This window comes from Hippoglossus hippoglossus, chromosome 17 (assembly GCF_009819705.1).
Source record: "Hippoglossus hippoglossus isolate fHipHip1 chromosome 17, fHipHip1.pri, whole genome shotgun sequence".
In the NCBI taxonomy this organism is placed as follows: Eukaryota; Metazoa; Chordata; class Actinopteri; order Pleuronectiformes; family Pleuronectidae; genus Hippoglossus; species Hippoglossus hippoglossus.
The window spans coordinates 154,887-171,240 of NC_047167.1; the positions used below are offsets into that span (position 1 = coordinate 154,887).

Consider the following 16,354-nt stretch of genomic DNA (forward strand, 5'->3'; position numbering starts at 1 on the left):
ATACACTGCTGCTGCTGCTGTTAATACTGTGAGTGAGAGTGAGGACGATAGAGAAAACGGAGCCTGAAATAAGAAAAAATCCGATTCAAAGGTGGAGGCAAAACAAATAATGTGGGGGAACTTGTTGTATCTCATGTTCGTATTTTAATCATCCAAAACTGCAGGATTATTAAATTCAGAGACAGCTGTGATGTCCCCAATCGATAGAATTTAACAGAATTATCATTATATGCTTGTGTTTGTACTGGGATGGTTCGGTTCCGTCGGTCGATCTGTGTGATACTGGACTCAATTCAGCACAAAGATCACAGATCACAGATCTATAGAATCTATATCAGCTGATCAGACATCATCATTTATTGGTAAATTTTGATGATCAAATTATATTGTAGTGATAGGTGAGCCAGTCACTCTGATTGGACAGCATGGGTGCAAAGGCTTATGGGACTGTTAAGTGTCCTGGTTAAATTTAGTTGGATGTTATTTTAGTAATGAATTAATGTTCTGTCTTGGTTTGTGTGATTTCTATGTTTATGTGTTCAGGATAAGAAGTTGAGTTTATGTTTACTGATAAATGTAGCCACAATGCCTGTGGGGTATGGTGTCTTTGATCGTGTTCATCAGAAAGAGGTGCTGAAGGATATTGGTATGTAAAAAAAAAATTTACACCATGTAAAATTCAAAAGGTTGGGCTTGGGAATTAATTTTAGCCTCAAGTCGGATATGTCAGTGTGTAACTGCCACATTGTCATTATAATCCTGGAAATTTCAGAGGACAAGTAACATCTATTGCGGTATAAACTACAGTTATTAAACAGATTCAGTGTAACTGAAAGTTGTTATGATGTCAATCTGATGATTATGATACATCTTGGTGAGAAACAAACCTTTACTCACTGTGTGAACTGGGCAACCCTGAGAATTTACCAGTGTGCCTGGTCACTTGTGCTAGAGTTTTACCTGGCTGCTCTCTCCCACACTGAGGTTCTTGAGCTGGTAAACTGTCACTTGTCCATCGCTGTCTCCTACCAGGACACAATCTGTGTGTAAGGCAAACAGCAGGGACCTCATCATCACACTAGTGGCAGCAGGTTGCACAGCAACTGGGTCGAGGCTGAAGGAGAGACACAGGATATGTCACAGAAACAAAAAGGCTTAAAGTTAATGAGACTGGTTGTCATTTCGGTCTGACTCACACGCTTGAATTCAGGTCCCAGATCTCGAGCTGTCCCTCATTAACAGCTCCAAATACAGTGGCCCACTTTGGGGACCACTTGATGTCGTACACTGCCCTCTGGGTAGAAGTAAAACCTAACACGGGGTGAAGGTGGTCCTGCTTCCACAGCTGGATGGTCCAGTCAGAGGAGCAGCTCAGAAAAACGTCAGGACTGAGTGGACACCATGCGACACAGTTCACAGGACACTGATAGGGAGAAAGATATCAACGTTACTGAGCTTCTCTGTCAATACTCAACCCTGTGGCCCAGGATATAGAGCATAAAGCCACAGCAATAACAACATCAGCAACAAGTGGACAACTTTAGCATCCTCCCAGTGGCTCTTCTTGTCTGCCACAACACAGACGAAAACGGACTCACTTAAACTTTTGTAGTAGTATGAGTGACAGGTGCTTACACATCAGAGAAGCCAGGACAAACCAGTGCAGACATATTTGTGTTATAGTTGTGCACAAAGTGCCTCATCAAAAACATTTGTGAATTGAACAACCCACAGTAGTGGTGTTGGAGCCATTATATTTAATGAACATGTTTTGGCTGTTGCTGATGGGCTGGGACTAATACCAGCCAATGACGTAGCAGACGGCCGGCAAGAGGTTAATTGAACCAGGTGTGCAACAAAGGACAAAGATGCCGCAGAGAAACAGTTTTCAGCCGCATGCTCCTAAGTTGGTTGATTATCTTTAATTACTGTTTGTTGTTTTGCTACTTTGAACTCGTACATCATTTTACTTACTATACGTTAAGCTACTTTTGATTTGATCTGGACGTAAGACCACCTCATATACACGCATTTAGACTACATGCAAACATTCATCCACCTAATCTGTGCAACGGGACCTGCAAGCAAATCAACTCACGGTAATCAGATGATAAATATGTGCATGTTGGAAGTCTCATAAGGCGTCTGACTGGCTTTAAAATGCAAAAGGGAAAGAAAGTGGTAATAACTGCACACAAACCTAACAAAAACATCAGGAAACAGATGAGGGGCCACCAACTAAACAAAGCACTGTGTTATAGAGCATTGATGGATTTTATGAGCACAGAATCACAGGAAATAAAATATAAGCTTGGTTGGGTAGTAGAGCTTTTCAACCCTGAAGGACTCACAAAGTGTTTCCTGAAAGTCTCCAGAAACTGCTGACTGTTGGAACAGGAGCACTTGTGGATGTGACCGTCCCACGTTCCAGCCAAGTAGAGACTGGAGTCCTGATGACATGATGACAACAGTCAAATCATTCATTCATCTATCAGAGTAGGAGAAACACATCCTGTGCAACTAATAACTGGAACTGCATAAACATGTCAGCAATCAGAAACAATCTTTGTAGTACAGTAACTACTGTAAGCTCGTCTGCACTAAGGCTATAATCTGCTGGATCTCTGCTACAAACTTACTGTTGGATGGAAGTCAAAGCACAGACCAGGAGTCAGTGCTGACAGAACACTTTCTGTCTTGTCTTTGTTCCTTCCAGCCTTCTTCTTCATATTATGAATCCTCTTGAGCTTCATAAGGTCTACGACAGAAGATGCACCACTGATTTGGATAATCATGTAATAACAATACACCAAATTTTTTATCATTTGAAATATGTTTTTTTTTTTTTTTACAGAGAAGCTAAATTTCAGCCTATCAAAACATTATGCAAGGCTTCAAAACTTTCAATCATGGAAAACCATTCTTATTAGAGTTTCAACCTTTCAAAGATGTTTTTTTGTCCAGTGTAACTGAGCACATCTATATTTAAAACATTTAAGAGATAAGACAGTGTTAACCATAAATAGAGCAAGTGTATCAATGTTTAAAGTATTTATGGAAAAGCTAAAGTTCCTACATGAAAGAGTGAGATCTAAATTAACTCCTTCATCAGGTTAGTGAATGGGTTAAATCTGAATTCATGTAAACTCATTGTCTCATTGTCTATCACTATGTACCCTGAGCTGAACTGACAGTGCTCAAATCACCGCCTGCTGCTCACTACACATACCTATGCAGTCGAGGCCACTGTTGAGGACAAACCAGATGCTGATCCTGCCATCAGCAGCCACAGAGAAGAGCACCTCCACCTTCTCCTCTCCTGTTAAACTCAGCTTTTGTTGAGTCCATCTGAGCTGCCGCACTGGACCCAAGTGCTTTTTGGGACACTCGCTGCACAGAGACAAAGACACAAAGAGGACTATTGTACCTAGCATCAAAGAGAGCTTTATTATCTGTGCGTCATGTCAGAGCTGCACTGTCTCACACACACACACACACACACGGTCCTCACCTGCTGCTGATCACATGCCACTTTTTGTCTTGACTCTGTACATCGTAGATAGCGATGCTGCCATCATGCATCCCCACAGCCAGCTGACTGGGGTTGTTGGCTGAAAAGTCCAGAGAGGTCACAGCGCTGTCACAGTGGACAACACGCTCCGGCCACTGCGGATGAGCACATATCACAACTCCCACATCAATTTATTATACATTGTATGCGGCTGACTGAGGTAGTGTGATGCCTGGAAGTCATGGAAAGTAAATAAAGGTCAAAAGAAACACTTACTGTGGGGTTTTTGAGGGACCAGCAGCACACCAGGCCAGGTTTCAGGTCACTGGAAACCAATTCACCATAACCCACAGCTAGGAGGTCCTAACAGAGCACAAGAAGATATGTCTTAATCAGTAGAATAGTACAAATATTTAACATCCAGGGACAGATGCGATTTACTGTCTCACTTTCTTTAATAGCATCTGAACAGAATGCTGTTTCTGCAGATGATGAAAAACTGTCTTAGTTACTCTGGCTAATGCACAGACCTCAATGAGATCCAATGAAAACTACTGAGAACGTTTTCTGGGAATTATGACAAGTACACTATGTCTGCAAAATTTCATTAGTGTTGTCAAATCTAACTTTTTACATCCTTCGTGCAACACAATTGAAAATTAAATTTACCTCCACTGTATGTGGGATGTATTTATAACATATTATCTGCACAGCTGGATTACCCTGCTACCATATTTTTGGAATCACAACCATAGACAGTATAGAAAGAGGGATGACATAACTGCTCCCCAAAAGTCAAGCCAAAGCATATCTATCGCCGCCTTATAGCTGGCTGCAGTTTAGGTCATAAATCCTGCTTCCTCCATATTAATGAATGGAAAATGTACATGAGACTAACTCGTGAATGGTTGAGCATGTGTATTGACAGGACCTCCCTACCACCGTTCCATCCCCGATTACTACTGCGCAGACTCTGATCTTTCTGGACAGTGGTAGGAAGTGGAGACACGTCATCCCTCTTTACCTATACTACATGATCACAACCCAGTTATTAGGTTAGTTCACTGATTAAATAGGTCTGCTGTGCTCAGTGAAAGCTGTTTGCCCTTGAATAAAAAACAATTGACCAAGCAAAGCTTAGCTGGCAGGACTCAGAACAGGTACATCATCCTCCTACACAGCTAGCTAGCCTTTACCGGGTTCTTCTTGTTCCAGGCCATGCTGCTAACACTGCGTCCTCTGCTGAGCTCACAGCTGAAAGTCCACAGACGCTGCAGAGCAGGAGACCCACAGCTTTCTGCATCCTCCTTCCTCTGCTCCATGGTCCCAGGCTTCACCGGACTGTCTGGGTCTGAAACAATCAGTGATCACAGTCACAAATGGGTCTGACAACTAAGCAGGTTGATTTACCTTCATTGCCACCTGTATACACACGCTTGTGCATCAGTTATTCTAAAGTGGAAGAATGTATGTAAATGTGTGTTACCTTCCAGTGCAGGCAGCTGTCTGTATACAGCCAGGTTAGGTTGAAAGATATTTCCAAGGATGCCTCTCTCCATTACCAGTAAGCAGTATTGGAATTTCTCTGAATGCATGATGAGCTGCAGGTCTGACTCAGAATTCAAGGTGTTTCCAACCACTTCCACATCCTTCAGTGAGCTAGCAGCACTGGCTGAAGAGAAATTTAAGAAAATGAATACATAACAGTTGTTGCAAATCCTAATCTGAATCATTACAGGATAATTATTCCAACTGGTCGAGGCGGCACTGAGTCTAGAGCAGGGGTTGGCAACCTTTACTATCAAAAGAGACATTTTGCCCCTTCTTCCACCAAATAAAATTTGTCTGGAGCTGCAAAACATATTTGATAACACAGCTTATAATGTTTTATATATATCTATACTCAGTGTTGTGCCAGTTCACACTTAAAAATAACTAGTTCAAAGTTCAGTTCATGCAGGTGAAAATTAACTAGTTCATGTTCATAGTTCATTTTTTAAAATATTTAACAAATTTCACATTTCCAAAAATTAACTAGTTCACGTTCAATTTTTTTATTGGGCTGATTTAGGTGACAAACGTACAGTCATGTGTTTGGTTCTGAATCAATGGTGTCGGATCATGTCTGCGTGTCGCTCCGCTCACTTTAACACTGAGTCCTGACTGTGAGCGTCACGTCTCCTGTTGTACTGAGCACAAAATGATGACGAGTCATTTTCATGATGTTTAAATGCAGCCTCATAAACTCTGGAGCGAATCAAACAAACACTAAGTTACTTCATGTGCTGATCAGGTCCTGATAACTAGTGACGAGTGTTTATTAGTTCAAGTGAGAGCAGAGTGGAGGAGGACACAGAAACTCCAGCTCGGTACAAACCAACTGCAGCTTCTGCTCTGATCACTGAGAAGCTGTGACCAGAGAAACTCTGTGTTTTCACTGTTTCCACTGTTCTATTCAACAAAGTCACTGACAGGCTGATTCACGTGAACGAGCTCTGATCTCACTGCGTGTGTCTCTCTGAGCGAGTGAGTAGGGGCGGGGGGAGGAGCCCTGTGAGTGTGCGCGCTGTCTGGGAGCACACACACACACACACGCACACACATTTGTGAGTGACGTTTACTGTTGCTGTAGTGAACGTCACTCCTATCAAGTTCAGCATGCGAAAACTGTTTCGTTCAGTTCATCGAAATATGAACAGTGTACAGGGGGCCACTGCAGAAGGCTCCAGAGCCGCGGATTGACGACCCCTGGTCTAGAGGTTCTAGAAGTTTCTTCCTGTTTTTTTCTCTCCACAGTTTCCTTGTTAATGGAACTGTTGAGTTTCTCTATAATTCTGTAAGGTCTCAACCTTACTATGTAAAGTGCCTTAAGATGATCTATATTGTCAATTAGCATTTCACAAATACAATTTGATTTAATTAATGCTTTGTAATGATATAGTGTAAATTTTTCTGTACATGTACACCAGTAAATAATCCACAGTAATATTAATATATGGACTGGAATTATACATGAAAAACCCCAGACAGAAGCAGAGTGTGTCTTTGATTGTTACCTATGCTGGCTGTGCTGCCCAATGACATGCCCCTCTCTGCACCTCTGCTTATGCCCAAGACAGCATCTGGATAGTTAAGTTTCTCTGGTTCAGGACTGCGCACAGTGTCATCCTGCTCAGGGCTGCACAGAGTGTCATACATGTCCCAGGTGCTGACAGTCGTGGCTGTGTAAACAATAAAGTGTTGATTATATACAGTACAGATGAAACAATGAACATCCTCTATTTGTAAGTGTAAGTTAGTAGGCACAAACATAAGCTGCAACAATTACTCAATATCTCGATTCATAATTGGGTAATTGCTTAAGAATAAGTTTGAGTATTATTTACTACTTTCATCTTCTCAAATGTTTTTATATTTACAGATTTAATACTTTTCTGTTATAGATCACTGAAGATCTTTGGGTTTAGTACAAAGCAATGACTGTATCTTAGACACTGGAAAAAGGGTGTTGGACTTTGTTCACCAGCTACTCTGACTATAGCTACTTTTAGACATGCACTGAACTCTGAGTGAACCAGAGCAGTGATACGTTGGACAAGACACATCATATTAACAATCAATAACATTAAGATTGTAAGCTGTGAGAAAAAATAATGAGCCTAACCTGTGTCCACCATTACCATGCCATCGATCTGGACATGTTTGTTTTTCACTGCTTCATTCAGTGTCTGCATTGATCGATCATTGCCCATTCTGTTCCTGCAAACTTCAGCATACTGATTGTTTCTCTCTCTGTAATAACAAGGTGAATATGAGACCAACTTTTTGAAACCAAAAGATAAAAACTGATCAATTCGACTCACATAGCCACAGCTATCTGTGTCATCACCGGAGAATCATCACTAATCAGGACTTTGTAATACATAAGTCTCTGCAGTACTGCATTAGTATGCGCCCATGGTATAAACTCTCTTCTTCAGTCCAAAAAGATTTAAAGTGGTGAGGAAATTCATAAGAAGGACTACTTCGCTTACATGATAACTTCTGCATCATCAGTATCCACTGACACAACATAGCAGGGTATGTCCAGCAGTGAAATGCTGTCCGTCTCAGAGATGTAGACGTCTATGACTTCTTTTAACATTTCTTCTGTCACCAATTCTTTCACAGTGTCTTTCTTCCCTTGGACATCTGGCAAGGGGTAAAACACATGGACAAAAAGTACAGCATGTTAAAGCTATCTTCCATAGATAGCTGTGACACTCAGTCATTATAACATGTAACTGTATTATACTGCATTTAGTTTAAATAAACGTAGTGTCATGTAACAATTTTAAAGGTTAATCTAAAAAAATTGTGATAGCAATCAAGACCAACAAACAATAGAACAAAAGCAAGGAAATTGTAAGCATGCATGTTTGTGTGTGTATAATTGTTTTAGTGGTAGACAAAGGTGATTATTGTGTTGAACCTGGGAAGTTGATAGGCATGTCTCGTTTGGAAAATGTTTCCTCAATGTCCTCATTCATGGAGTCTATTGTAGACTGGCTGGATATCCTGCTACTTCCTAATAGTGACCTAAGAAAAACACAAAAACAACAAGGTGTGACCGTGGCGTGGCGTCAAGTTTTTGTTATTCGCCATCAAAACAAAGGGTGGTGTATCTCAGACATACGTGATCCAATTGACTCCAAACTAAACATGTATGACAAGAGTCCCAGCCTGACAACATCTACACAGAAATCATGACTTAAAATCACAGCGCCCCATGGTGGCAACAGGAAATGTCTTGTTATTTGCACATCGTAAACTTTGATGTACTTCTCCTCGGCCTTTGACCGCAACTATGTTAAACTTTGTAAGAAGGGCCTCAAGACATTGATGATGAAGTCTTATTAGAACTGTGAGTTTTCGTCAAACACAATCTTAGTGGGTTGGCGTCAAATTTCAACAAGTCGCCGTGACATACGAAATTGCCGAAACTCCAGTGTACTTTGTTCAATCTCCCTCTTACTACATGTGTGTAACAACAGTCCCCCCCTGAAGACATTCATATGATTTTAAGGAATGGGCGGGGCAAAATAGCTGAATAGTGCCACCTAAAGAGCAGCCCTAACAACATGATTGACCAACATGTACAAAAATTGGTAGGGACATGTGTCATTTCATTACGAACAAAAAACCCTCTGCGGTCGATATGCTAGACCAAACAGGAAGTATTTTGAAGAATATTTTTGAAGATCAACTTCAAATTCAGTGAGTGTCATGTTAACTCCATGGAGAGAAAAACTACCTTGAATGTTTTGTGTACGTCACACGGTCTGACCGTGGCGTCGAATTTTGATGATTAATCAAAAAAGAGGGATTTATTATATTGTCCAATCAGCTTCAAACCTCTTTCACATGATCGCAGTCCTGCCCTGATCAGATCAATTTGTCAATATTGAGTCATGATGACACCTGATGGTGTTGACCGTACGTGAAACGCATGCAACGCTCTATTCTGTTTTCATACCTAGCTGTGTATCAACCCTCTCTTACTAGTGAACACTAATGATTTAGTTTTTTACACTGAGAACTTAAAACCGCAGGAATATAACCATTTTCTACCACATGAATTTTGTCTTGTATTTTCTCCCATAATATGATGAATATTCCTTCCCCTTTCCACAAGGCTCCATCATCAGCAAAGAGGGCCGCCCAATATCAACCTGAACTTGAGAGAACACATCATTCATCATATTTGAAAACAATATTAGACTAATGACACTGCCCTGAGGAGTACCATTTTCCACCATATAGCTTCCTGATAAAGCTGTCCCAATTCTTACCTCAATAAACGTATCAAATATAAAGTCTCTGATCCAATAATATGTCCATCTACTGTGTCTTCTTCCTCTTCTTCATTCCCTGTTTTTCTTAATGACATATCAAAGACCGTCACGGTGTCTTTGATATATCCATATAGCCAGATGTCTATATGAAGTGACTTAAAGGGGTTAAAGTATTAGTGGATTGATGGATTAAAGGCAATGTCTTTGACCTTGCCTTGAAGAAGACACACCTTGACGTTGTGGCAACCTAGCGTGACATCACCCATTGGTTTGTGAACTCCCGTTTTGAAGCCGAGAGTTTCGAATTTGATCAGCGCCATCTTGGCAGTTTGGAGCCAGGCTGAGGCGGACATAACAATATTTGGATCAAAGGGAGGAGTTGGGTCTAACCCTGAACTGTGATGAATAATGTCTCCTGGACTCTCAATTCTAACTTTTCTACTGTAAATTCTACTCACTAAATGTTAAGCTCTAAAGATGAATCTTCCTACAGTGACGATCAGCTTTACCTTGATCCTCAACTGTATTTAATCTTTTGTTGGATTATAAATGTATTAATCTAGTTTAATGTGCAATAAAGTTATCTATGAAACTATTTTACATGCACAGTATTGTAATCATACAAGAAAACTTTGATGAATGTGTTGTTGGAATTTAAAATTAATCACAGGCCTTTTATATTTTGGTTTTAATCAAATCAATCATTGATAGCTAGGATATGAGTTAATACTTTGATTATGTGTCTTATGACAACATTTTATGACAATGAAAACATTAATTCACCAATTAATTCACCACCAAGTCCTGTTTGATTTATTATAAGGGTTAAATGTGCAAATACCAGGCAAGTCATCTGTAGTCAATGAAAAATGTACTCAGTACAGTTTAATCATAAATATCAGAGGTTAAGTAAAGACTTAATCATGTATATCTAATACATACTTAAAAGTGTTAACAGCAGTAAACATTTGTTATAGAAGACACAAATAATCCCGGTAAACTTCAGGTTGTACAGTTCCAAAAGGACTCTTCATGTCACATTGGTAAACAATTACCTGTGAAGGTTGTGTATGCTAAAGTTGATCCATTTACTAATTCTAGGTAAATAAATTGCAAGTTATGTTTTAAAAACGTTACTACCACCTCTAAAAACAGCAGAAATAAAGTAAAGGGTAAAAAACTCAATCTGAGAATGTAGAGAATCAAACACAAAGTTATGTTGGTCTGTCATTTCAGAGGAAACTGAAGGTGGTTTATTGACGTTGTCATCACATCTTATTAAATAATTAAGGATGTTGTTATCCAGTCTCTCTCCTCCACATCCTGAAGAATGGCACCCAATATGCTGCTCCATACATGAGGTCTTCCTTCTGTTCACACTAGTCATTGTGATCGTTGGATGAGGTCCAGTTGTTTTACGTCACTATCATCAACTCAAGCTTAAGTCCTTTAGCCTCTGGTAGATTCATGGATGATAAAAAAAAATACAAAAGCATGTCAGCAGAGAGAAGTAGAAAAATAATTAAGGAATTATTTGGTAACAATCAGACATTATCACATCAGAATTAAATAATCAGATTAATGAGGAAATAAAGACACTGGCACCAATCCAACATCCACAGCCCAGGAGAAATCATTAAAACCGAAAGTAATCATACATATCTAATGTAGTTAACTTACTGTCTGTTTTTTCTACACAGTCAGTATAATCTGACAGCTTCACTGCATAACTACATAGACTTACACACAACGTTTTACCTGATTAACAGCCCTGAGGGAATTGGCTAACTAGCTAGCTTGGTTAGCATCGTGATTCACATTAAAGGGGACATAGCATGCAAATTCCACTTTGTTAGTGCTTCTACAGGTTAATGTGGGTATCTGGCATGTCTACCAACCCAAAAACTCTGGGAAAAAAACACTCGCTCGTTTTGTTATGGTTCCTCTAAGTCAGAAACGTCATGCTTGAGCGACTCGATTGAGCTTCCTGGGTTTTGTGTCGTAACAAGGCACTGGAAGTCTCCCTACATGGCCTTGGCCCACCCCCACCTCACCCCCCCCCCCCCCCCCCACCTCTTCCCCCCACACTCGTTACGCCAGGTTTACACCGGACGCAGCGAGGCTGCGAGGCAGCGCCGTTCTCAAGCGCGCAGCCGCCTGGCTGTTCACACGGGACGTGCATTTCTCCGCGCTGGTCAGCCCCATAGACTGTATATATAAGGTCAGCCCGCGATTCTGCTTTCTCCGCTTGTTGTTGTACCCGTTGAATGTCGGGGTTCGGGGGTAAATGATGGTCTTCATAGCCCCCCCCCCCCCACCCCTCTCTTTCTCTCTCTCTCTGTCTGCTTGTGTGCTTGTAGTGGATGGGCAGAGGGGGACATTTAATTATGTGATTGGGAAAATTAAAACTCCAGGACAACAGAAGGGGAATACAAAGTATGGGATGCATATTTGATAATTTATATCATATAAAATATGTAATTTATATCGTTTAAAATCATGGGGGGAGAGGGGGAGGGGGGAGCTGGCTCATTAGCATTTAAAGGAACAGGCACTCAAAACAGGTCACTCTGTGGAGGGCTGTTTTATACAGGGTAAAAAGGGTGCTGTTTTAAATGATCCTTGTGGTATTTTGACCAAAGTATGTTACAGACATTTCATTAAGACCCCAAGGAACCATATCAACTTGTGGTAAAATGGGCATGCTATGTCCCCTTTAACTGCAACAGTAACTAGCATGCTAACAGTTTCCTCTTCTCCGGTCAGAACACATAGAAACACAAAGTAACTTTTGTTGAGCATAGAGAACACGTGAAGATAAAAAATAAAACTTTAAGAAAACAAGAGTTTACTCACCGAACAAACCGGAGACATCGGCTCCTCTGTGCCTGATGTTACTGAAGAGCAGGCCTTAAACTCAAAACTGTGAACTCAAAACTAATAACCGAAGCTATAGCAACAGGGTCCTCACACTGTGCTCGGGCCCTAATAAAGACAAACTAACAGTAAATGCGGCGGTGTAAAAACCTTCTCCAGCGACTGATACCGACAGAATCACAGTAAATATGAGAGAAGTGAGTGAACACGGTGTAAACACAGCTCCTGTTTTTCTCCAGTGAGTCTCTCTCTGGGCTGACCCGCTCAGCTAGTGCCTGTCGATCATCCGGGAGTCTCCGTGTGTCAATCAAACAGACACGCCCCTAAATCTACGGCTTTTTATATTCTAATATCTAATTAATTACTATATTATTTTCAGTTGAGCCAGCCCCTGCTGGATCTCGGGCGGTATTACACTTTTAAGCACTTCCGCATAGACTTCTTCGTTTGGAGCCAGAAGCTACGTCCATGTTACATACATATATATGAAGATGCCACGTCAGTCGTCAGCGCCATCACATTAGAGGGCTTGTCCAATCACAGCCTCATGATTGAAGTCCTGCTACCGCAGACAAGAAGATACCGGCGATGAATGACGCTGTTTTCGGTGTGAAGAAACTGTCTGAAGTGAACACCACACTTCTTTCCCTGGAAGAGTGGATGACTGCATTGGAAAGCAAAGCTGCGTGCCCAGTGTGGAGGATTAGAAGCAGAAAAGACGGTACCCACAATCCCAAAATTACAGTAAGAGCTAAGCTAAAGAGAGAAGCCATTGCTAACTTCTAAGCTAAGTAAAAGGCAGATCTGAATAGCGTGTAAAAAACTGTGGGATTAGCGAGAAAGTTGGTAAAAAAAAAAGAGAGCAATGACTGCTTGAGCAGAACTAGTTTACATTTAAATGTGTACGAACTGCTTAAACATAAAGAGTTTGTTCTTGTTAAGTTTTTTCATAAAAGTGACTTTTTTGTCATGTTCTACTTTATAGGAAACTGTCTGTCGTCGTCACACCTCTGAGGCAAATGGCAGGCGCCATGAACCGGAGCAAGGGTAATACTAAAAAAGAGACACATTGTGCTATATAAAATACGTTCTCTATCTGATCTATTTCATCATTATGTTTTCACAGTCTGAGCTCGCCTCAAATTTGGTTGAAGCTCTCGCTGCAAGTCCAGATTTCGGGCCCTAATAACAAAAGAATATATCTAGAAATATAATCAAGAATCTTTCAGAATATATCAGAGTCTATATTGTAATAGAAAATTATATAATCAATCTGTACTAGGGATTATCTCTGTTTATGCATGCTAATTTCCATCACAAACTTGGTGTCAGAAGTGGGATTCCTTGTGTGACTCGTCTGGAGCCACAAACGGACGGTGACTGATCATCCTGAGAGAAAAAAATACTTCAGCCTCTAGCTCAGTGAAACACAGAGACGAGAGGGCTGACCGTCAGGGCCCCGGACAGTCACCACTGGGATCTCCACACAATGGGACCTTTGTCGTCCTTACGGTGAGACTCTGAAATAATTCTATAAACTGAAATAATTTGTCAAATAACGTACAAACCTAATTTAGAAAACAAATTATCCCTTTGGTTTCCATCTGTAAAATCTGATTGCCAATATTGTCATAACAGGGCAGAGTGATATATTATATGTTTGGAACATATGCGAAAAAGAGAGATCAGGGATCTTCTTTAAAAATATTTACCGCTGTTTGACTGCTTTTATCAGCCTTGTAGCCTAAACAATCTGAATTTGCGGTGACGACAGTGTCTTAAAGAGAAGAAGTGTACACCATGGGAAACTAAGGACCGGGACCTTTGGGATCAGAAACTTCAAGATGGGAAACAAAGGGACTAAATTGAATCCGGATAATTTGCCCGATTTTGAGGCTCAAAATGTGAAAATAATGCAGACTAAACATATAGTGCAGACCACCAATATGGATAAAGGAATTTGGCTTCACCAGAGGGGAGCCCTAACCCTGACCCTCCAAGGTTGGAGGAAAAGATAGAACTGGGAACTTTTTCATTCGATTTGCAAAGTTCTTTATTCACATACAGATAATTTCTGACTATTCTTACATATCAATGTGTCTTTATATCTTTTAGGTACATCTTTATATGCCTTCATTTTTTTATTTTATATTACTATTATTATAACTATCATTTCAATTTGTCCTTCAATGCATCTCTGTTAAGATAACTTGCTATACCTTACATGTGCTGTCAACACTATACTGATGGTTTTTCTTTGTTCTATGATTTTTTTTCTTTTTTCCATAAAATAGAACTGGAGATTTAAATAGAAAAACGAACTATAATGCAAAACAATTGCTGTATGGTCAAAATGAAGATGATAAAATGACAAATGAATGTGAACGAACAGATTACTCTGCTCAGAAAAATTCTTCTTTGTATCCTACAGTGCCTCAGTGTGTCAGAGTGGACTTCAATCTCGACCTGCGCCCCTCTGCAATGACCTGAAGTGGCTTCAGCCTCAGCCGGTTCACCACCACCCTGTGTCCCACCAGCAACAACCGCCCATCAACCAGACTCCACGAACTCAGCAACAGGTGGCAGTAGTTGACCATCACCAGGAGATTCAGGCGAAGAAATCTCCGCCTGGGAGGCCCACCTGAGAAACAACTTCATCGAGCTCCATCCTGAAATAGCACAGGCTGTCAGACACAGCTGCATCTCCTGGTCCGAAGAAAAACTGAATGAAGTTCGACGACATGCCCTGCATGCTGAAGAAAACTACAAGGCCCAACAAAGACACAACAAAAGATAAAACTGAAAAGACCTCCACATTGCTGCAATTACATGCATCAGACACGTCAATACGCACACAAATCATCTCCATCTGCCTACACCATGAAAAAAAGAGAGCGGTGAAAACTCTGACTCACTTGACGCCTTAGGTCCTAAGCACGGTATCACACATACCACACACACATGATAATGACACCACTTTCACTGACACACACACACACACACACTAATATCAGAAGCAATCACATGCTTAGAAATGAAAAATGACCTTACTAGCACATATGCTTTGAGAAACATCACATTATATGGGTCCTGACATCGCATATGAAAAACAATGGTATAGGGATGAATGCAAAAGTGAGAAACTTTTGATAACATATTTATGCTCGGATACACGCCAATGTGTGGGTTTAGTTCGCTTATCAGAAAAACAGTCTGAAACATTGAAGTCTCAGACTCCAGGCCACACATCTCACTCGCTAAAGAAGAAAAAAAAAAGAGGCAGAATTTAGGTCTTTTTGCTAAAAAGGGTAAAAAAGTCACTGATTGGAAATGTAATAAAGATGAATCCGTACTCTATTCACCCTAATTGCATGCATATAAAAATGTGTTTTTTTTCGTCGCAGCAAACCGTTCATCTGGTACCTTTAATGTCTTCATCGAACCATTTCTTGTCTCAAGCAGATGTTGCGAATCTTTCTGAGAATACGATGGAGATAGCATGACTTCTCCCCTGTGGGTGGGGCCATCCATGTCTGTTTCTATCTGTTGACAAATCCCTACTGCTGTTACAAGTGTGATTTCTAGTAATCAGACAGTGAATTTTTAGTCTACTTAGTGCTTCTGTTTCTTTAATTCTATAGATAATTAAGACATTCTAAATGATTTACAGGACTGTTACCCTTTTTGTGATTAATTATATATAATAATTTGTATTCAATTCAAATATTTAATTCGCAGTTTAAATTTAGGTTTGAGCATATCTTTTGTTCAATATCACTTTTAGTGTTCCTATTTGACGTGATTATTAAAGGGTCAGTTAGTAATTGTCCTAATAATTTTGTAATTATACAATATTAGTGTTTAGATTTTAAAGATTCAATTAGAGCAAGGGTGGGGAACGTCCGGCAAGACTGTTTGATCCGACCTGCGAGGCAATTCATAAACATAAACACACGATAGAGGAAAAGATTGAATACTAACATAATACATCCCGTCCAGTTGAGCTGGTAACATATATCCTGTGCCAAATGTTTAATATTTATTCAAGAGCAATTTTTGTTAACGGGGCTAAAGAGTCCATTTTATGAGTGGTGTATTTTTTATTTATGTTTTATTCATCAAGGATATTTCA

The 16,354-nt window shown here is 40.3% G+C and overlaps 1 protein-coding gene across 6 annotated transcripts in view; it reads right to left on the bottom strand.

Moving 5' to 3' along the window:
- dnai4 (dynein axonemal intermediate chain 4) overlaps nucleotides 1-16,354 on the bottom strand; it is a 31,178-nt gene that overhangs the window by 2,596 nt on the left and 12,228 nt on the right. For 2 of the 6 annotated variants that reach the window (XM_034612695.1, XM_034612700.1), the window contains 13 exons: nucleotides 7,983-8,089; nucleotides 7,546-7,702; nucleotides 7,176-7,303; nucleotides 6,568-6,732; nucleotides 4,998-5,183; nucleotides 4,708-4,862; nucleotides 3,788-3,874; nucleotides 3,512-3,666; nucleotides 3,230-3,390; nucleotides 2,640-2,758; nucleotides 2,352-2,450; nucleotides 1,197-1,423; nucleotides 961-1,114 (listed from right to left, as the gene is read on the bottom strand). In XM_034612695.1, coding sequence (XP_034468586.1) covers nucleotides 961-1,114; nucleotides 1,197-1,423; nucleotides 2,352-2,450; nucleotides 2,640-2,758; nucleotides 3,230-3,390; nucleotides 3,512-3,666; nucleotides 3,788-3,874; nucleotides 4,708-4,862; nucleotides 4,998-5,183; nucleotides 6,568-6,732; nucleotides 7,176-7,303; nucleotides 7,546-7,702; nucleotides 7,983-8,089 — 1,900 coding nt within the window. The remainder of the gene's footprint in view (nucleotides 1-960; nucleotides 1,115-1,196; nucleotides 1,424-2,351; nucleotides 2,451-2,639; nucleotides 2,759-3,229; nucleotides 3,391-3,511; nucleotides 3,667-3,787; nucleotides 3,875-4,707; nucleotides 4,863-4,997; nucleotides 5,184-6,567; nucleotides 6,733-7,175; nucleotides 7,304-7,545; nucleotides 7,703-7,982; nucleotides 8,090-16,354) is intronic. The other 4 variants (XM_034612696.1, XM_034612697.1, XM_034612699.1 and 1 more) reach the window with 4 other exon arrangements.